This window comes from Hippocampus bargibanti, linkage group LG02, assembly GCF_051943395.1.
Source record: "Hippocampus bargibanti isolate YZ-2025 linkage group LG02, ASM5194339v1, whole genome shotgun sequence".
Taxonomy (NCBI): Eukaryota; Metazoa; Chordata; class Actinopteri; order Syngnathiformes; family Syngnathidae; genus Hippocampus; species Hippocampus bargibanti.
In genome coordinates this window covers 26,550,687-26,570,877 of record NC_142735.1, presented here as the reverse complement: position 1 = coordinate 26,570,877, position 20,191 = coordinate 26,550,687, and the positions used below count along the sequence as shown (strand labels likewise).

Sequence of the window (20,191 nt, the reverse complement as noted above, 5' to 3'; positions counted from 1 at the left end):
CTAAAATAAAATGGAAAAAAAACAGAGATATTGCAGTGGACTGGAATCTTCTGCCTTTATTAACAAGTGTTTCTATTGACTCTGTTTTGTTCACTCACAATAACTTGACTGTATTATTATTATTATTATTTTATTTTTTGGGGCCAGGAGACATAGGTCTCTAGCTCTACTAGGTGATGTGACATATCCTAAAGTTCAATCAGCCGTTTGGTGACATTCCAAGAGAGGCGACGTCCTCGGATCAGATCAGATACCCGTGCTTTGCCGTCTAAAAAAGTCCAAGAATGTACTCTTGGCTTTGTGATGACGTGACAGTTGACAGATGTCAGAGTTTATCTATATATATATATATATATTTATATTTTTATATGTACATATATATATATTTTTTTTTTCAGGGCGCCATCTGGACGAATGTAATGGGATTTTTTCGGGCTTGGATTTCCCGGGATATTTGGCACCAGGTGCAGGGACCGCAGCAGCAACCGTAGATGCAGTCATGGCAAACGGTGTCCTATGGGGCAAAATAAACAACACCAGTTTAAATGGAAGCAGGACATTTCGAAGTATACACGCCAGTTTTCAAAATTAAGCATCCATCCATCTATTTTCCGATCCGCGAGGGGTGCCAGCTATCAATTGGGAGTGTTCAATCAGCCTGTCAATCAAGTTTTTGGATTGTGGGTGGAAATTGGAGTGCCCGGAGAAAAGCCACGCAGGGGAACATACAAACTCCACACTGGGAGGCCGGAGCTGAAATTGAACCCGGTACTTCTGCACTGTGATGTCGGCGTACCAACCACGGGACCTACCGGGCCCCCCAGAATTAAACAATCCCATCCAAACTTGTGTTAATTGCGAGTCAGCGCACCCCAAATACATTTCAGATGTTCCAGTCGGCTTTTTCTGTTCACAGCGACGTTTGTTCATGAGCTGTTCATAATTCCACTTATTTTGGTTCATGATCCAATTCCAGTTAAAAACAAAACATTTTAGCGATGAGCCATGTTGTATTGTTGCCAAATGTTCGGCACCTTTAGGAATGGCGATTAAAACAATTCAACCTTGCTTTTACAAAATCTCCCATGCTTATAAAAAGTCAACAGACAAGGATGCCGTTTTTCTTTCAAGAATTTTGTCTTTGTAAATCCTGGGATTTGAACGGGGGGTGTACATGTTTTTTGTTTTAATCTGCTGTATGCATTCATAAGTATCCAACTGTAGTTTGGTGCGTACCTTTATGGCATAGCGCTCACGTACGGAGACCCTGAGTGCAACCGTCATGGGTGGGATGACCCCAAAGGCGTCTAGAAGCGGCAAACAAAGGCACTCGCCGGCGTCGTGCGACACTTTACACGTGAAGCACGGAAGGCACCAGAAGGCAAAACAACCTGGAGAGACATTAAATAAAATGAAATAAAAATTTTAACTAGATGGGTGCGCTTAATCACAACGGCACAACTTTTTTTCCTCTGGATTGTTCGTCTCCTTGGTTTTTTAATTGATTCTTTTTTTAAACTGATTTACATTGTTTGAACATTAAACGGTTTGCCTTGTTAGAATGTAATGGGTTTTTTTTGCCCCTAAAAATGTAATTTTCATAATAAAATCTAAACATTTACATTTATTTATTCATGTATTTGGTACATTTCCAACCTTTTTGGGCCAATTCTAACCATTTCAACTTTTGTTGTTATGATATACTGTCATTTTTTTTGTCTGTATTCCAAAATAAAAGTAGAAATGATATGTTTATGTCTTGATTTTTTTGGTTTATTCATGTTTTTTTATTTATTCATTCATTTGTTCATTATTTATTTATAATTGCTACATTTTTTGACCAAGTCAAACTGTTCGACTCCCCAGCTTCTCCCAAGTACATTTTTCAAAATAAAAGCCATTCATTCAATTTGCCGTGATACCAAAAAAAAAATCCACATCATTTCACACACATGCACTATTTTTCCCATTCAGCACTTGAGCCTGCTAACTCAATGTAAAAAAAAATCCATGTCATACAGTAGTTCCTTCGCATCCTACGTGTTGCGCCTCCTGTCAAGTGCGCACGTCACCGGATTGCCTTTTTATCACACGGTGCATCGAGGGCAGCTGAGCTAATCGTGCCTTAACCCTCTTTGCGACGCTTCTCCTCCAATATGAAGCCTTCTGATAGCGTCTCTCTGACATTCAATCACATCAAGCCATCATCGACACGCAGACGTGGAATTTCGGCGCTCACATTGGGGCAGGTCATCAAAACAGTCGCAGATATCCGAGGTCCACTGGTTGTTCAGACTGGTCATGGTGGTCATGGTGAAGGGCTTGGGTTGATTCAACTGGTGAGACATGGCTGCAGTCTGGTGGGGTTGGGAGGGCGGGGGGTGTGGGGGAGTCATATAAGAGCAAAAGAAGGCCAAACAAACTTCACCATCATAAAACGGTTCCATGATTATGGACGTCTATGGATTTCACAACAGCACTCGGGTTCGAGTCTCACCCTGAACCCTTTCATTCAACTTGACATTCATCAAAGGCCAAAACGGGATTCAAGACTTTATATGCAAATATTCAAAGACATCCTTCGAGAAAAGTAGGACAACTTACATGAGTGAAAGGCGGATACAGTCCGGTGAGGAGGGAAAGCGACTGCCGTAGGAGCCTCCGGGCGGTTCTTATTTTATAGACGTACGGCCATGTCGCGGTAACTGGTCGGGCCGGTCCAATGGCGTGCGACACCGAAATTTGACGTACCGATTCTCCAGATTAGATCACCGTGATGCAAAAGATTTTGAAAAGTGCCACGAGGAAGTTCAGTGCGATTCCTCTGTGTGCACGTGCACACAAATCGAACGGACTACCACTTTTTGGTTGTTTGCATCATTTATTTTTTTTCTTAACTCTGTATTTAACTTGTTCACTGCCAGACAATGTGCAAAAATGTGTCCCCTCCAGTGCCAGGGTTTTTGTCATTTTCACTCAAATTGCAGGACCCACAGAATATTGATTCATAGGACTGCATAAACATTCAATGCAGCGTAAAACACCTTAGATTCTCTTCTTTCATCAGAAAAAAAAAACGTTTATTTCGAGCTTACTTGGTTGTAGAGGTACCTGCATTGAAAGTGGGGGTGGAAAAAGGTAAATGGCTGCCCCCTCCACTGGGAGGGAAAAACATTGCCACAGATCTGACCGAAGCTTGAAACAACCCCTCTGCCCCCCCCTTCCCCTGCAAGAAAAGACAAAACGCGAATGAAATCAGGAATGGCGCTCCACGTCATGCTTTTCAATTCCTGAATAAATTCAGGTATGGCAGTGATTGAGTTAATTTACTTTGGGTTTAACAATACACACAAAAAAGTAACATTTCACTGCAATTTTACTTTTGATTAATTTGCGTTCCATTGAGCATTGAAACAGAAATGTTTATTTCATACATAAAGAAAAAAGAATTGGATATTTTCAGATTATCAATGTTAGACAACAAACTCAATGGTAGCGCGGGACGTTTGCAATCTATGTGAACATTTTTTCGTGTCTGCTGAATCCCATGCAACCAGCCAGTCAGAAAACAGTAGTTTCAATAGATATGTCATTTTTTTTGTGTTGATGCCTCACTCAGTTTGCTGGAGTACCACAGGGCTCAATACTGGATCTGATTTTATTCAGTCATTCCAATAACTGAGCAAAACTGGTCGCCTTGTATACATCAGAATACAAAAACAAAAATCAAGTCTCGACTCAAAAAGCTAGACACAAAAACACATTACTATTATCATCATATTGTTAAGTGTCAAACCTCTGATTAACTGATAGAGAATAGAAGTGATCACATTTAAAAGTTTCATGCTATGTATGCTTTGTTGCTCGAACACAAGACCTACAATGGAAGCATAGAGAATCTGGGGTCAATCTGAGGTGAACAGACACAGCCTGTTAAACTGTCATCCTCGGGTAACAAATCTAGCCTTGGGCCGAATTTAGGACTTGGTAAATTCCTGCACAGGAAGAACTCATTCGCCAGGTTACAAATCGATCAGTTCATGGAAAGACAACACATTAAAATGTCTACGTTCTCTTGGTTTATGGTTGCTGGTGCTTGTACCATGGGGCATCCAGGGGTGTAGTATTCATATCAAGAAAGCTGTGTTTTACAAACGTATCACTTAAATTTGCATGTACTTTCAATAAATACCTTGGAGGAGGGCTGCAAGGTTGGGCGTCAGTCGAAAAAGCGCACACGAAGGGGCTTCATGAAAAGTGCGCCCCCTGCCAACAGTAAAAGACAATCTTCCGGTGTTCGAGCCTTTGTTCAGTGTGCGAGAGAACATCTCTGACTTTAACTCAGACAGTTAAATGTAATTTTGAACTTCCTTCTTCATATGGGTTGGAAACACTTGTTCTGGACAACCAGGCCCAGTGGTTCAGACCAAGTGCGCCCCCTGCAGGGTACTCAACGTCACATACTTGTCAGAGGAAGAGGAGGAGGATGTAGAGGAGGAGGAGGCGTGAGATGCAGCTCTCCTTTTCAGCTCTCTGGAGATCTGGAGCCAAGATAGCGGATAGCAGCAGCATCCATACAGGCAGTCGCCCCACACACTCCCCTGGAACAGAGCGCGAGTGGGACGATCTGACCAAAAGGTGAAAACATTTACATGGAAGGACTCACGGTTCCATATACAATCCTGCTTGCAGCATTATAAATCACCACGTAGCTGAATGCGAAACTCTCCACCGATGAGAAAAGGGGAGCGAAACGATACGGAGAAGAGATGCTTCATGTTGATGAAACGACTCATGGTGCTCAATGGAGCACATGCCCTAATCGTCGTCTTTAACTCATTCACTGCCATCCCCGAATTTATTCGGGAATTGAAAAGCATTACATGGTGGGCCATTCCAAAATTTGTTCGGGTTTTGGTTTTTCTTGTGCTGCCGATAAAGCGCTGTTCAGACCTCTGTGATTTGTTCAGACCTGATGTTTTCCCTCCCTCAATGGGACAGTATTTGCCTTTTGTACAGCTGCCCATATTTCAAGCTCAGATAACTCCAGAACCATTTAACAGGAATTAGCTCTTTTGTCTGATGAAATAAGAGAATCTAAGGTTTTTTTATGCCGCATTGAATCTTTATGTCATCCTAAAACTCAACATTCTGTGAGTCCTGCAATTTCAGTGAAAATGACAAAAACCCTGGCACTGGAGTGGACACATTTTTGCACATCGTCTGGCAGTGAATGAGTTAAGACCGGATGCAATCAGCACCCATTCATTCATTCATTCATTGATTCATTCATTTAATCATTCATTTATTTGTTTATTCATTTAGTTATTGATATTTACTTGTCTCTTTATTTAATCTCAACGCTGCAAAGTCTGACTGCTTGCTCCGCTGCCCACGCCACCTCCATAAGAGCCAACATCAACCAACCACCTTCTTTTATGGCAGTGCTCCAACTCTGCAGTGCAGCCGCCCCCACCTGGATCTTTGTTTCTCAATTTTTGCCCAGTCCAGTTTCCAAAAGTCACGTCATCACAAATGTATTGTTATTATTAATCTACTAATGCCCATTGGTTATACTCAGGAAATATATATCAATTATAATTTAATTGGGGTGACATTTTAACTGGAATACACCTTTGGATCAAACTGAAGCTTGGGTCAAACATACTGAGTGTCACGATCTGGTTGGCGACCAACGGGTGGCGCTGTCGGCCCCGCCTGCACCTGCACAGGTGCTAGTCGACCCGATCAGTGGCAGACTGCCACGTTCTGATTGGCGACCAACGGGTAGCGCTGTCGGCCCTGCCTGCAGCTGCGCAGGTGTTGGTCGTTCCAATCGGTGGCAGTCAAAAGGACTCCCGGCATGATCATCCGGTGTCGGGTCATTGCATTGTGTGTAGTGTGTATGCTGCACCCTGTCAGGGTTGTTTCATCTTGGCAGACTTTTACTCTTGGTTTTTCTCTGATACTTTGTATTTTTCTGTTCAGATGATTTTGATGTTTTAGATTTGGTTCCTGCTGACTTTATTTTAATACAATTTCTCAAATACAACCTGCTGCTCTCTCCTGCCTGCTTTTTGGGATCAACAACCACCATCACCACCTTGCAAACATGACACTGATGTGTGGAACATTAATTTCCTTTGGCCATATGAGGTAGTCCCTGTAAAGTTAAGGAACATATGTCTTCTAAATCTGAGTGTTTTTAACAACTGTTATTTGGATGATTTTTTTTAAATACCAAACCTCCAAATTATACATTCATTTTCCGTACCGCTTTTTCCTCATTTGGGTTGCGGGGGGTGCTGGAGCCTATCTCAGCTGTCTTCGGTCACGAGGCGGGGGACACCCTGAATTGGTTGCCAGCCAATCGCAGGGCACAGAAAGACGTAAAACAGTCACTCTCACACTCACACCTAGGGACAATTTGGAGTGGTCAATCTGCCTGCCCTGCATATTTTTGGAGTGTGGGAGGAAACCGGAGGACCCGGAGAAAACCCATGCGGGCCCGGGGAGAACATGCAAACTCCACACAGAGAAGCTGGACCGCGACACGAACCGGCGACCTTTGCACTGTGAAGCCGGTGTGCTAACCACTCGACGACCGGGCCTACCCCTCCGAATTATATCCACCAAAAAGCCTATAAGGCTGGAATATATTCTGACACGTGAGCCAAGTTTAATTCGTTTTCATGCATTTTTAAATCCTCATCTGTGGTCGCTTCTCAATGTTTCTTCTTTTTGGCCTAAAATTGCATTTTCAAGTTTCCCACTTTCTTGCTCTTCCCTTATCTTTACTCTCCATATATTCAATGCATAGTCACAGCCAACAACAAGGCGCTCAAGTCTAGCTATGACAGCCCATAGCCACATGCAGGCTATCAAATCCAAGTTATTCTTAATTCTGAAATAAATCAATAAACATTCCACCATTGGTGACTCAATCCCAAATATCAAACGCGTTTTGTATTGCACGTACCTGTATGCCATATTTTTCCCTCACAGAAGCCCTCACTGCAAGGGAAGCAGGCGGCACGCAGCCGAGACAGTCCAGCAGTGGCAAAAGGGGACACACGCCCGCCTTCCTGGCCACCTTGCAGGTGAACACTGGGAGGCAGCACAGGGCGAAGCAACCTACCCAAACACCCACTTGAGTCATCATAAGTGAAGTCACCTGACCCCTCCGACCCCACCCCCAGTGCACTTACAGTCCCCCACGTCTTGATGGCAAGCACACAGGCCCGTGCTCCATTGCGTCCCCTCCTGGATGTGCCCCCTTGGTGGCTGGGACCCGATCACGTGATGAGACATCTCAATTCAAAAAGCATCTTGTCGAAATAAATGGGAATGCCCAGGCAGCCTCGTAAACACACACATACACATAAAATATTGTATCTATCAATATCCATCCACCCACCCACCCAACCATCTATCTATCTATCTATCTATCTATCTATCTATCTATCTATCTATCTATCTATCTATCTATCTATCTATCTATCTATCTATCTATCTATCTATCTATCTATCTATCTATCTATCTATCTATCTATCTATCTATCTATCTATCTATCTATCTATCTATCTATCTATCTATCTATCTATCTATCTATCTATCCATCCATCCACCCACCTACCTACCTCTCGATTTATTCAATCTTAAATGGGGAAACAGTTTTGCACATTAGGATACTGTGATTGAATTCAATTCATTGTGCTGCCCCCTCTGGTGTGCCAGCCTTGGCCAACAGGTGGCAGTATCGTACATTTAAACAATACCAAGACTTTCACAGCTACTGTCAATGATTCAGTAATATTTTTAAAGAAGTTAAATGATATATTACTGATGTCAAAATATGTGATTGATCCTACTTTTCATGCATTTGCGCAATGTCATCGTTACAACACTTTCCTTGGTAATGTACAGTGAGCCATTCAACGAAGCACCCATTTAGCGCACAAGCTAACTAGCGTCTTGACTTATTAACATCCGAGTAAGAGTGCCTTCTGTTAGTCCATCCTGACCCTGTTGACTTTCATCAATTTTTAGCTTGGGAGTCTTTAATCAATCATTTAAAAATGTAGTTAAAAAATGCAAGTGGATGGAAAAAAAAACCCACAAAACTTACCTGACTTGCAAAATCCTTGAAAGTCTGGACAGTATTTCTTTTGGCCACTTCAACTGTTTGTGCACGCTTACTTCAAGCGTGGTGTTTTGATGTCAACACAACACGATACTGTTTTGGTGTCAACACAACCCGTTACCGCGTGACTTTGCTGACTCCATCGCTTCATCGTTTGTGTGTTGGGAACTTGAAAATCCTCAAAAATCGGTAAACGTTCAAGTAAATTGTTCACACTTTAGAATGTGATCTTTGCTCACATAGATGCTGGGTGGAGGAGGGAGAATAAAACTGTAACTTTAAAGGACAACCGACATCACTTTTTTGTTTCATGACATCAGAAAAACGTTTTATAGCATCTAAAATACCCAAAACACGCAGTATATTTTAGTCAAATGCAAAACACCAATAAAAATGACTTAAAGTGTCCAAAATCTGCAAAAAAATGAGCTGCGAATTGAGCATTTTCAGAAAGTCCCGCCCCCAGTTCGTGATGTCACGCCAATACGTCTTGCATTGCTGGAGAATCAAAACAATGGCTTCAGATTCAGTGAATGTGCTTTCTTGTTACACATCCAGTTATGAATATGATTCAAATAGTTCTGAAGAGGAAAGCATACATGTTTGCAATTGATTAAAGAATTTATTCTGTGCCATTTTGAGGCAACATTGGGGGGAAATGTATCACCAAAAAAGAGGCAGAAAATGGTGACCAAGCTCCGTGTGATGAATTAATCAGCGCGTTTCTACAGGCTGATAAATTCCTTACATGGAGCTTTGTCGCCCTCTTCTGCCTCTTTTTGGTACAACACGACGTTTTCAGACCAAAGAAGTACAGCAAAATGCATTGACGTGATGGAAGGACTGCTACAATGTGTCCTTTTTTCGGTCAGGGGCATTCCTTCAGTGACGTGACGTGAGGACTTGTCACCAACTCAAAAACAAGACTTCCGGAATATTCAGCGCGACTCTTAAAACGTAAAATATAGCTATATGCGGTGGAATCTTTGTAAAATACGCTCAGTATAAGTCATTTGAAGCCATTTTACAAATTATAGACACTATAGACAACTGTCATTTCTTTGGTGGGAATTGACGATTCTGAAAAGAGCAAAAGAGCAACAACTATGGACTTCAATTGCCCAATTTAAAATTGTAATGACATTTGTTGCCTTAGAATTTTTTTTCAACTCACCCAACCTTTTCAGTTTTTTTGTAATGGTGGACTGGAAGCAAGAGGGATCATTTGCAATAATTAGTTAATTGTTCATGTGTCACCTTTCACACATGAATTGTCAAGTGATACGCCCCGTGCAGCGAAAGTGCATTTTTTTTCCTTTGGCGACCGAACGTTATTGCCGTAAATGCCAGCAATGATTGTTCCAACTTTTGTTAGCCCCTCAAAATACAATACGTGCCTTTCACAGCGAGGTCCTTTGGTACTGGTCAGGTGACAAACAAACATCCTCATGATTTATGGACGAGCATCATCGAGGCGTGTCACTCATTGGTTGAGGTTGAGTCACGCTCGGCGATGTGTGACGTGCGCGGTTTCGCGTCACCGCCTCCCGTTAAAGTTTTGAGAATGACAACAGGCGTCAGCAACGGTTCGGCTCTCATCAGCCGACGGATGACGCGCACGTTTGTGGAGCAGGGTGCGAGATAAAACGGCAGGAGATGCCCCAATGCTGCGAGGCTCCTTTAAAAAAATCCACTCGCCTTCTGCGCCGCGTCGAGTTCAGGCTAGGGAGAAAGTGAGCGAGAGAGAAGGTAGAGAGCTGCAGTCCAGTAAATAACAACACGCCTGTGGTGAGGTTCGTTTATTTATTTATTTTTTTGTTCATCCTTTCGTTATTGAGGCATCAGCTGACGAGTAATCCGGTCATGTTCACTATTGTACACGGACTGTGCTTCTGGGAAATTGAACCAGATTTTTGACGACTGTCAAGGTGCTTTAGGCTCGATATATTGTGGTTTCGTAACTTTACGTTCGGTTACTACGATCGACTGGATAGTATTTGCGAAATTAATTTAAATGTGTTGTCTTGTTTTTTTATTTCATTCACAGGTTCGAATTGCCTTTATTGATTCCGATATTCCGGAAGTAAAGCGTAACAACAACAAAGCTCGTCTTCTTTGCCTGTGGGTACACCTAACGGCCGAAATAGGCACTGCGCCTCTTTGCAGACATGTACGGCGCTTCTGGCGTCCCCGAGCTGATCCAGCCAGCTGGGCCGCCCCTGCAGGACGGCCCCAGTGGACAACACGGCCAAGGCGACGTGCCCAATGCTCCGAACCCCCAGCGGCTTGGCCAGAGGGCCCCTAAACTGGGACAGATTGGGCGCTCCAAGAAAGGTGAGACTCAAAGGCAAAAACAATAACTTTCATTTTGTCGCTTTTCAAATAACCACATAACATCTCTTAATGCTAATTCATAATTGGAAATACCACAGATGGATAATTGAATAGTATCAGTGTTTTGGACTCAAAACCCTTTCAGCAACAGAACACAAATGGTAGCTCAACTCATAGACAGGCTTTACCAATATTCAGATGCATTTATTCTTTCTCCTCTGTAAATAAATGTAATATTACTAGATCTGTAGGTGCACTATATAATGAGATATCCGTGTGTATATACACACACATACACACATTGTGTTAATAGCAATGCAATGTATGTTTCCATAGCGCTTGGAAAATGGCTACAACACATACAATACATATGAAATTTGATGTCACGTACTCCTGGAATCGTTACTTGGTATGGGTGAATACTTCTTCAGTGAAGAAGAGTAATGCATTTTGAAAAAAATGCCATTGAACATTTCTATTTTTTGTTTTACAACATCGAAATAAGATTAGCATGTTTGACCCATAATCTCGAGGTTGTCAATTAGAATCTTTGTATGTTTTTTTTAAATCTAATGTAATTTGATTTTAGTGGACTTGGATGACGAAGTACTGGACGACATCATGAACAACAACGGACAGTGTCCACTGTCTCTCCCCATGTCCTGAACCGAGGGGCATCCTCCTTAGTGTTTCCTCCTGCGCTCCATGACGTGACGTGGCCCACAAAGGGCGCCGGTGGAAGCGTCCACCCCCCCCCCCCATTGTAAAATACAGCCTGTCTATTTCACCTCATTTCAGATTTTGGATGGGTCCTCATGTTGTGGGGAGGACTACGGCAACCTGCCGACTCAGCTTCTGAAAATGTGCCGCTGACAAGATGGTGGTTTTGCCTTCATGGCAACATGTTATCCAGCGCCTGTTCTCCATACTGCTGATACTGGTAGTGCGCTTATCTTATAATGCAGTGGATAAAAGCTTATTTACCACATCAGAAAAATGACTGATTTTATTTGTTTGTTTGTAAAATGTGAAGAAAAGTGCTTTAAAACAAACCAAAACAAATATCATTTCAGATTGCTATTTTGTCAAGTTTGAAGCTGTTTGCACTTTGTGGGGATGCCCGTCACACATCTTCGTCTTTTTTTTTGTTTGCATGGAGACTGTGAGAGCGTATTGTTTGAACTTGGTATGTTACCTTTTTTATAAGGGCTACGTCATCGTACTTTGACACCGCACCGCTGTTGCCTGCATGCTGGGAGAAGAAGTGGCAGGATGAACCTGTACAGTCGTGAGTGTCTTGACTGTATTGTCATGTTCTCGTCAATACACTGGAAGTTACAATTGACACAATGTGGAAACACGCTTGTGATTTGCGAAAACAATCACACACTGACAAGAAGCAACAACTGACTGTATTATTGTTGTTATTAATATCCGTAGATGCTCATGCTGGTCTAATATGAGATTTTTTTTCCTTAAGATTTGTATTTGATGTGGATTATGTTGGCCGTTTGCATGAAAGTTAACTTTTCTAATGTGCAGCCGGGGAAATAAACATATCTTTGTTGATTATGTTGTGACATTTTTTTCCACATGGCAAATACGTCATCCATGGAGCAAAAGCTCATTTGAGAATGACTTAATGTCTCCTTGTATTTTTATTTTTTTTTTTTTCATACTGGGCACCAACTTGCTATTTCCCCTCTTGTGGAAAACCACCCCATAAATAAAATGTTACAATGCCTTTATTTCTACGTATTATCAGATACATGCATGAGGAGTATATAAAAAACGTTCACCAAAATATGACATCTATCTACAAACCTGAAATCTAAAAGTCAACCTACGTTTGGCCAAATAAATAATTTTCAATCCAGTGACTGATGTGTGACGATAAAACAAATCTAAATTGGATGTGCAGCTGTGGACATTTCAGTATTCATTCTTCAGACTGGAGTTTTTATCTTGTCTGTTGTTTTGTCTAATCGTGAAGATCACTTGTGTGAACGCATGCAGTTGAGACAGTGCTGGGTCACAAGCAAGCAATTATTAATCGCATAAAGTCCCACTTTAGTGATTGAGTGAAGGCCCACACATATTTTCACTTGGACATCTTTGTATGACAACGATGAGATTCAGACATATTCCTTGTTGCCGCTGGCAGGCCCGGAACGGGTACCGGCCACGGATGGGTACTTGGATACTTGCTTCTTTTGTGAACAAGAGGCTGCCAACATGGCCCCGCCCAGGACATCCAAGAGGGAACCGCCCCACGCGATAAAGATGGCGGCGCCAAACTCAAACCTGTGACATCATCGAAAACTGTGTACAAAAAAAAAATCGAGCGATTGAAGTAAAATAAATCATAAACGTAGCTTACTTTGTGTTGACGGGAGTGTAGGGGTTGTAGAACGCCCGGATCACGTTGTGAGCGAACCAGGAGCAAGCCACGATGGCACAAAGCCCTAAAGTGGGGCGGGGGGCGAGGGAAGTAATGAAAGTAACAAAATAATAATGTATTGTGGGTCAGTTGGTTCATTTATTCAACCAGTTTCTAGAAAATAGAACAGTCAGTACAGCAGCTTCCAGGAAAACACGCCACTCGGAAAAGGAAATAACCACCCACAACACGCCGATACAAACAAACTATATTTACCAGCAAAGAAAATCATTAGCCCGTTGTCATTCACGCCAACATTAAATTATTGTGTTGAGTATGTTTGATGGTGTGTGTGTGTGGCAAAATCATGTTTGAGTTATTCACACACTGATGTTACTGTGTGACCTGGAAGTTGTAATGCCTTTTATGAGCATGCGCAGAATAAATGTTTGTTGAGTTCCCAGACCAATGAATGACACGGCTGTGCGTCGTTACTCTCCCGTGAATATTAACCATCGTTAAGGTAAACTGCTATTTTGGTGACTGTATGAACGCTAGGCCTGCTGATGGAATGTCCAGCGCTACAATTATTCATATCACACAGTAAAAATTAATTAGGAATATATAGTTTTACTTTCAAAAAACTAACAAAAGAGAAAAACTTGGCCGTACACAGTTCGTCTAAATCATATAATTCAAAAGTTTTTAGATTAATAAAGAATTGATTTGTTGGTTCCACATATTTAGCTCGTTTAACGATTCTTATCGCTCGTTTCTTTCGCTTGAAGATTGGATGTTAGTTTTTGTTATTATCCCAAAATGCATTCCCACGTGTCCTATATGGAAACAAGAGCTATATGGTATATTTGATGATTTTTTTTGGTTCAGTGAAAAAAATAAAGTACTCTGGATTTTCAAACCGCAAAATGATAACATGTTAAAATACCGTATAGGAGTTTCCAATCCACTCAAAACGTCCCCGTATCAAAATACTGTACACTCGTTTCAGAGTTGACTGCCGTTCCCCACATCGTCATTAGGCGACACTGTGGCAACGTGTTTCAGGTTTGCGTTGCTGTCGCCGTTGAGAAATACTTTACGGATGGATGACTTTGACAGTCTAAAAAGTACAGTACCGTATGTCAAATTGGCGGCCATGTTTGATGTCCCTTCATATAGAGCTTGAGATGTTATCTTAGCAAATTGTACACACAGCAGCCATCTTAAAAAAAAAAGAGTATGTCTTATCGACCCATATATTTCAACGGCTTCTGTTTAACCAGGGAACGCTTGTATCTTGAACACCCTGTTGTTCTTACGGTTTACAGTAAGACCCCCCTCCCCCATAAAACCCTTTTATATGCCACCTTATCAGAAGAGGTGAAAAAAATAGCACAAATATGATGACTCGTGAAAGAAGCCAGCACAAGTCATTAACCCCCACAAATACCCAACACGTTGAATATATATTTTTTTTTACATTCCATGTAAGGTAATTCGGAATTCTTTTTAACTCATTCACTGCCATTAACAAATTTATTCGGGAATTGAAAATATGACATTGAGCGCCATTCCCAAATTTGTTCAGTTTTATTTTTTCACGCTTGAGTACCTCTGGCAGTGTTTATTTTTTCCACCAGGTGGCAGCATTTCCTGTTTTTCCATGTTAGCGCTTTTTTTCCAGCATCAGCTGTTGTTCAAGCGCTATATAAACCAGTGTGTGTGTGTATGGCATTGTATTTTGGACAGCTGCCCTCATTTCAAGCTCATATACCCCCAGACCCATATAATTTCAGAATTTGCTCGTTTTTTCTGATGAAAGAAGAGAGTCTACAGTTTCGAACGCTGTATTGAATGTTTATGTAGTCCTAAAACTCAACATTCTGTTGGTCGTGGAATCCAAGTGACAATGACAAAAACCCTGGCACTGGAGTGGACACATTTTTGCACATATATAGCAGTGAATGAGTTAAAAAAAACTTGTGTATTATTCAAATTCAAAATATGCATGTAGGGAGGGGTGAAGGTATTATGTTTGCCAATTTGGGGTTGCCATCCTGACATTCCACATGTCAATATTTGTGACTCTGAATCTGAAGTATTTTGGGGTTCAGGGGTCACACCTGAAGACTTTCTACGACTTGGTGGTTGCTTCAGTCATCCACCATGGAATGGTCTGCTGGTCAAGCAGCATCACCATCGGGACAGAAAAAGACTGGAGCGCCTGGTTAAGAGGTCCAGTTCTGTCCTGGGTTTCTCGCTGGACTCTCTGGAGGAGGTGGGCAACAGACGGACGCTAGCTAAACTAAAAGCTATGATGGACAGGCCCTCCCACCCCCTCCTGATCACCCTAACAGTACTGGGTAGAATCTTCAGCCAGAGACTGTTACACCCGCACTGAAAGAAGGAGAGGTACCGCCACTCGTTCCTACTGACTGCTGTCAGGCTTCTTAATAATCACATATGAAGGGGAAAAAAACTGCAATCTTGTACTGTAAGTAGCACAGCCATCTTATGTTGATGCAGTACATCTACATACTGTATAAATATGTATCGATGTATATAAATATGTATTTCTTATACTTGCACTATATATGCAGTTTTTGTTTTTCTCCTTTCAAATTGCTACTGCGGACTGCAAATATCCGCATTGTGGGACAATTAAAGGTTTTCTCATTCTGAACATGTGTGACTTCTTGGTATTTTTCCATTTCTCATATCAGATGTCATTGTATTGAGCCGTAAAACTCACCTCCCACTAGCAGGATGATGCCCCCCGTCATGGCGACACGGGCTTTGCGAAGCTTGTCGCTTCCTCCGCAGGTGGTGCATTTCATGCCCGTGCAGGCCACGCCCAAGCCCGCCACGGATATGATGATGCCCACGATCATTAGAGCCCGAGTGGCTTGAAGAGAACCTGGAGGGGATTCAATCATATACTGATGAGGAAGCGCTCAACGAGCCAAGTCGATGCTACACGAAAGAATGAATTCAAAAGCTGCTTTTATTTGTTGTGTGTGTGCATGTGTGTGTGTATGTGTGTGTCCCGTTTGGTTCATTGCCAGTTGGGTCACTTCAGTGTCAACCCTTCCTGGAAGCGAAACCGTGGGTTACAACCCAGTGGCGCCACACTTTGAAATACGACTATCCGCTCCTCATCTGTCAGTGCTTGCCCCCGCAACTCCACCACCCATAAAACCATCACAGGGCAAACCTTCCTTTGTCCCTGTCCACCTCGAACCAGTCAGTGCCAGTCCGCCCCGGCCCGCACAAACAGCACCCTCCCGTAGCGAGGGGAGCCGTGGTGTTCTTGCGGGGCCTCTAATTGTTTGAGAAGGTCCCGCGGAACCCTCTGGAATTGGGCAAATGCTATGTGGACCAGTTTCTATATAAATTCGCCCTTGGAAAGGAACTCACTGAAGGGTGTGTTCATTACTGTGCTTGCGTATATGTATCATTGCTTGAAATAAGTATGAAAAAAAAAAGATTTTCTTTTACTGGTTGACGGGGTGAATCGCAATAGTGACTTCAGTGGCATGGTCCACCTGTCTAGGTGATTGGGCTGAATGATTTTGAACAATGATGTAATTGTTGTTTTTTTAAAACTGTACTCACCATTCCGATTGTAATGTAATGACCGTTTATTTCACTTTCCTATTCACATGTATTGAATAAAACATAACCAAGTCCAAGATGGCGCCCAAGTAGGCAGCCGTCAGCAAGTGTTCTCATGAGCCTTGCTCTTTTTTGTTGTTTTTGTCTTGTTTTGTGTTTTCTTTTGTCACTTTGTGTTGTTGTGCGTCGTGTGGAAGGGATACGGGTTGTTTTTCAACATTTTTGACCACAACATTCATCAAGGAGGAGACTGTGCTGAGCCGTTGCGCCTTTTCGGCAGCATGAATATGCCAGTGCTGTTTTTGAAAGGGAGGAATGTCGGTGACATTCGACTGTCACCGCTGGACAGCTCTGGGGCCGTTGTGCTTTTTTGCGCCTGTATTGGGCAGCATCTTCACAGCCCCGCTTTGTTCAGCGGAAAGGTCGGTGCTGTTGGACAGTTTGCAGCTGGATGAATGCATCGCTTGAGGAGCCCGCGAAAAGAAGGAAGGAGCGCCGGTGCGTATGTGGAACTGTTGCGGCTTGGAATTTAAGCAGATTTATGTGGGACAGGAGATGTGAGACAATCTCTTTTCGTCAATGGATGCTACAGCTGCGCGTTTGCTTTCAACATTTAGCTTGAAGTAGACGTGCACATTCCACCATGATGTCCCTGATCCACTGGTGAAGAGACGCTTTGATCCTCTCCTCTTTCATGTGGAACTGCTTTGTGTAACAGAGAGGGTGCAGAAAGTGCTTCAGAATGAATGACTCTCTGTGTCTCTGTTTTATGTTATTTGCTATTTAGTTTTCTTTTGTTCTTTTGACTTCAAGACGGCGCCGCAAGAGTGGCTGCCTTTCCAGCAGCTCCTGTATTTTGTTTTTCTACTTTCATTCCTTTAATAACTTTGCTGCTGTGAAATGTAAATTTCTCCACTGCGAGACTAATAAAGGCAAATTCTAAATAATAAATAAATAAATTATAAGTGCCTTGCATGCTGGGTCCGCGAGGACAGTAATTTCATCTGTGCTGTATGTCATGCATATTAGCATGTTTGACAATAAAGCTGACTTTGACTTTTGAAATCAATCAAATAACCCCCCCTCAAAAATCTGAATGAAATACACAGAAATTGCAGCCGATCTGGGCATGTAGAAAAAAAAAACATAAAATGTAAATAAACAAACTAAAAAAATACAAATAAATAAAAAGCTAAAACATAATTTAAAAATACATTACAATAAATAATAAATAGTAAATAGTAACTAGTAAATACTTAAAAACTGATAATAATTGATAAATAATAATAAATAATAATAAACAAAAATAAGTAATAATTATTAATAATTAATAATTATTAAAAATTACTAATAATTAATAATGATAGTCAATATAATACTACTACTACTACTACTAATAATAATAATCAATACTACTAATAATAATAGTAATAATAATAATCAATAATAAATAACACATCCCCGTTCTGATCCAAAAAATGGGCCAACCAGTCGAAAGTAATTAAATGGAATTTTTATTTACAATAGTTGAAGTCCATTAAATTGCGTTCGGAAAAACATGATAATTAACAATAAATATATTCTATTCAAAACTTTGAAAAACATTCAATACATGGAAAATGCGGGTGGGGAATTGATGGTGGGGTGACGAGAACCGATCAATCATGCCATTGATCAATCAGTTATGACATAAATATTGTATAAAAATGCTAAATATCTGCCGGTCCACAATTTAAATTTATCATGCATATATTGTGGCTTTTTTAGGGTCACGTTGCAATCTTTTTAAATTGTATTCATTGTTTTCATAATTTACGAATTACAAATTGCGTTCTGCCCCATTTCGATTTCAATGTCATTTTGATCACTTGTTCGGCCCTAACAGACTGCAATCAAAAATTGAGATGACTCCATGTCAAATTGTCTGACTTCTTTGCAAAGATAATAAACAAATATTTTATTTCCCCCCCAACCCCTCCAACTTAAAATAGCGGCAAATGTAGCGACTTACTGTCAAGCTGCAGGATGGAGTCATAAATCTTACACTGGAGCTGCCCTGTACTCTGGAAGGCGCAAGACATCCACAATCCCTGGTACATGGCCACGGCTGTGATGATGTTGTCCCCGACGTAGGCCGACATCTTCCACTGGGGCAGAATGGTCCCAATGATCAGGCCCACAATTCCTGTCAGCGACAGGAAAAAGCCCAAAAGTTGAATCCCGGAGTTAGCCATTTGTCTTTCCCGAAAGGAAACGAGGCCTTCTTGTTCCAAAATGTCTTCAAAGTTGCGCAGTTGTGTGCAAGCTCTCTGCAAAAAAAGATCTTGTATGGATGCGAGTATGTGTGTGTGAGCTCGGAGGGCTCTTCTTGGGGAAGGGCGGGCAAGATGTGGGTGTTGTCATGTGTGAAGCGGCTGCTGGGAAATGTTCCCTCCAATTGCAAGCAAAGCAACAGGTTGCCACCATTTTTTTGTCCGCATAGACATTCTCATGCCCATGAGGCATTTCATCCTTTTTTTTTACTTGCATAGTTTGTCCCCTATGGGTTTGTAAAATGTGTACTGACCCAGATCTTGGCCCCCACACTGCCCCTCTACACCACACAAACAATTAAACAGCTCAGAGCTGATTCAAAACCCATCTCTGGCAGTGATATTCTAATGCGGGGCTTTAAAATGCACATTTCAGTTACTTTGAGCCCCCCGAAAAACTTAGTTTGAACCCAAATGAAGTCAAGGTGATTTTAGAAATATGGGTCGGTCTAGTAGAGCACCAAACTCTTTTGGTTTTCTCCTGCCATCGAGCCGAAAGAACATGTAATTGCACTGCTGGTCATGTATAGCTGAACAAAGACACATTATTTGTTGCAAAAGAAAAAATAAATTTTGGCATGTGATTTCTGACAACTAGTGTTGCTTCTTGCTGGTGTGGGTCCTTTAGAGCCCCTCGTTGTCAGCCTCGAGTGCACCAGAAACGAAAAGGCAAAAAATATGTTTTTTTTACACTTATCATGTGGCTTCGGGCTGGTGAGTCCACATTAGAGCACCTCTTTGTTGGCTGTGGAAAATCCCAGATTACCCAGGGGGTGTTTTCCAGACACTTGAGGCATTAAGCAGTTTCATTTGAAAACATGTAGTTCTTTTAGCCAAAGTAGTATAAATGTTTGTCAATGAGAGTCCCGGTATTTGATTGACAGTAGACCAGGAGGCGGGGGATGTACGTTGTTTGACATTTAAATAGATTTTTTTTATTTTCAACTATTCAAATTTGAAAGAGTTGTTAACAACCATGTTTTCTGTGATATGTCATTTGCTTTCAGTTTCAGGACTTCTGGTAAAATAGTTCTACAATCCCTCATCTGGTCACTTTTTCAGTGATTCAAATGTCTGCCACCAGCTTCTTTGGCCTTGCAGTGACTTGCCCTGGCCTTTTGGTCTCGTTTTTTCCCTCACAGTTGACAAGAAATGCCTTATTGTTGCCCTGGATCCCCCCTCTTCTTTGATGTATCTTTACCACATTACAGTAGATGAAGAGGAAGAGGGATTGTGGACAGTCTGGGGCCTTGCGATGCTGTCGCTATTGGTAACCTGATTTATTAGATGGTCTTGGTTGCAGAGAAGACAAAAAGAGCGCCCTGCTCTTTCAAGCCGCCCCCTCGCTGACTTCTTCTCGCACTCCACGTTTTCTCTTCTTTATTGAGCACTAAAGACATCTTTGA

General features: G+C 41.8%; 4 protein-coding genes and 1 long non-coding RNA gene across 17 annotated transcripts; 2 read left to right on the top strand and 3 right to left on the bottom strand.

The window, feature by feature from the left end:
- Positions 1 to 41: 41 nt before the first annotated feature.
- On the bottom strand, positions 42 to 2,721 carry ponzr4 (plac8 onzin related protein 4). Its single transcript, XM_088990562.1, has 4 exons — positions 2,605 to 2,721; positions 2,240 to 2,357; positions 1,237 to 1,391; positions 42 to 514 (listed from the first exon to the last, which is right to left on the bottom strand). The coding sequence occupies exons 2-4, from the start codon at positions 2,346 to 2,348 to the stop codon at positions 395 to 397; spliced, it is 384 nt and encodes a 127-aa protein (XP_088846688.1). The 5' UTR covers positions 2,349 to 2,357; positions 2,605 to 2,721; the 3' UTR covers positions 42 to 394.
- Positions 2,722 to 2,749: 28 nt separating this feature from the next.
- LOC148902214 (placenta-specific gene 8 protein-like) lies at positions 2,750 to 8,214 on the bottom strand. 5 transcript variants are annotated; one of them, XM_088990567.1, is made up of 5 exons: positions 8,130 to 8,214; positions 7,209 to 7,311; positions 6,980 to 7,134; positions 4,465 to 4,601; positions 2,750 to 4,266 (listed from the first exon to the last, which is right to left on the bottom strand). In XM_088990567.1, exons 2-5 carry the CDS (start codon positions 7,309 to 7,311, stop codon positions 4,182 to 4,184), a joined length of 480 nt encoding a protein of 159 aa, XP_088846693.1. In that variant the 5' UTR covers positions 8,130 to 8,214; the 3' UTR covers positions 2,750 to 4,181. The 5 variants fall into 5 exon arrangements, with proteins under 5 accessions (XP_088846693.1, XP_088846691.1, XP_088846692.1 ...); XM_088990565.1 differs by having other exon boundaries at positions 7,209 to 7,360; positions 8,130 to 8,202; XM_088990566.1 differs by having other exon boundaries at positions 7,209 to 7,328; positions 8,130 to 8,188.
- A 1,490-nt stretch (positions 8,215 to 9,704) lies between these two features.
- LOC148902213 (uncharacterized) lies at positions 9,705 to 12,050 on the top strand. Of its 9 annotated transcripts, none has more exons than XM_088990550.1 (4): positions 9,705 to 9,893; positions 9,983 to 10,072; positions 10,311 to 10,478; positions 11,068 to 12,050. In XM_088990550.1, exons 3-4 carry the CDS (start codon positions 10,313 to 10,315, stop codon positions 11,142 to 11,144), a joined length of 243 nt encoding a protein of 80 aa, XP_088846676.1. In that variant the 5' UTR covers positions 9,705 to 9,893; positions 9,983 to 10,072; positions 10,311 to 10,312; the 3' UTR covers positions 11,145 to 12,050. The 9 variants fall into 9 exon arrangements, with proteins under 9 accessions (XP_088846676.1, XP_088846675.1, XP_088846673.1 ...); XM_088990549.1 differs by having other exon boundaries at positions 10,292 to 10,478; XM_088990543.1 differs by having other exon boundaries at positions 9,707 to 9,893; positions 10,192 to 10,478.
- Positions 12,051 to 12,205: 155 nt separating this feature from the next.
- On the bottom strand, positions 12,206 to 18,746 carry cldn7a (claudin 7a). The gene is made up of 4 exons (XM_088990540.1): positions 18,485 to 18,746; positions 15,611 to 15,775; positions 12,859 to 12,943; positions 12,206 to 12,782 (listed from the first exon to the last, which is right to left on the bottom strand). Exons 1-4 carry the CDS (start codon positions 18,705 to 18,707, stop codon positions 12,614 to 12,616), a joined length of 642 nt encoding a protein of 213 aa, XP_088846666.1. The 5' UTR covers positions 18,708 to 18,746; the 3' UTR covers positions 12,206 to 12,613.
- LOC148902212 (uncharacterized) lies at positions 13,329 to 15,541 on the top strand. The gene is made up of 2 exons (XR_016114264.1): positions 13,329 to 13,381; positions 14,973 to 15,541. It is a non-coding gene; the product is annotated as an uncharacterized LOC148902212 (long non-coding RNA).
- Positions 18,747 to 20,191: the final 1,445 nt, after the last annotated feature.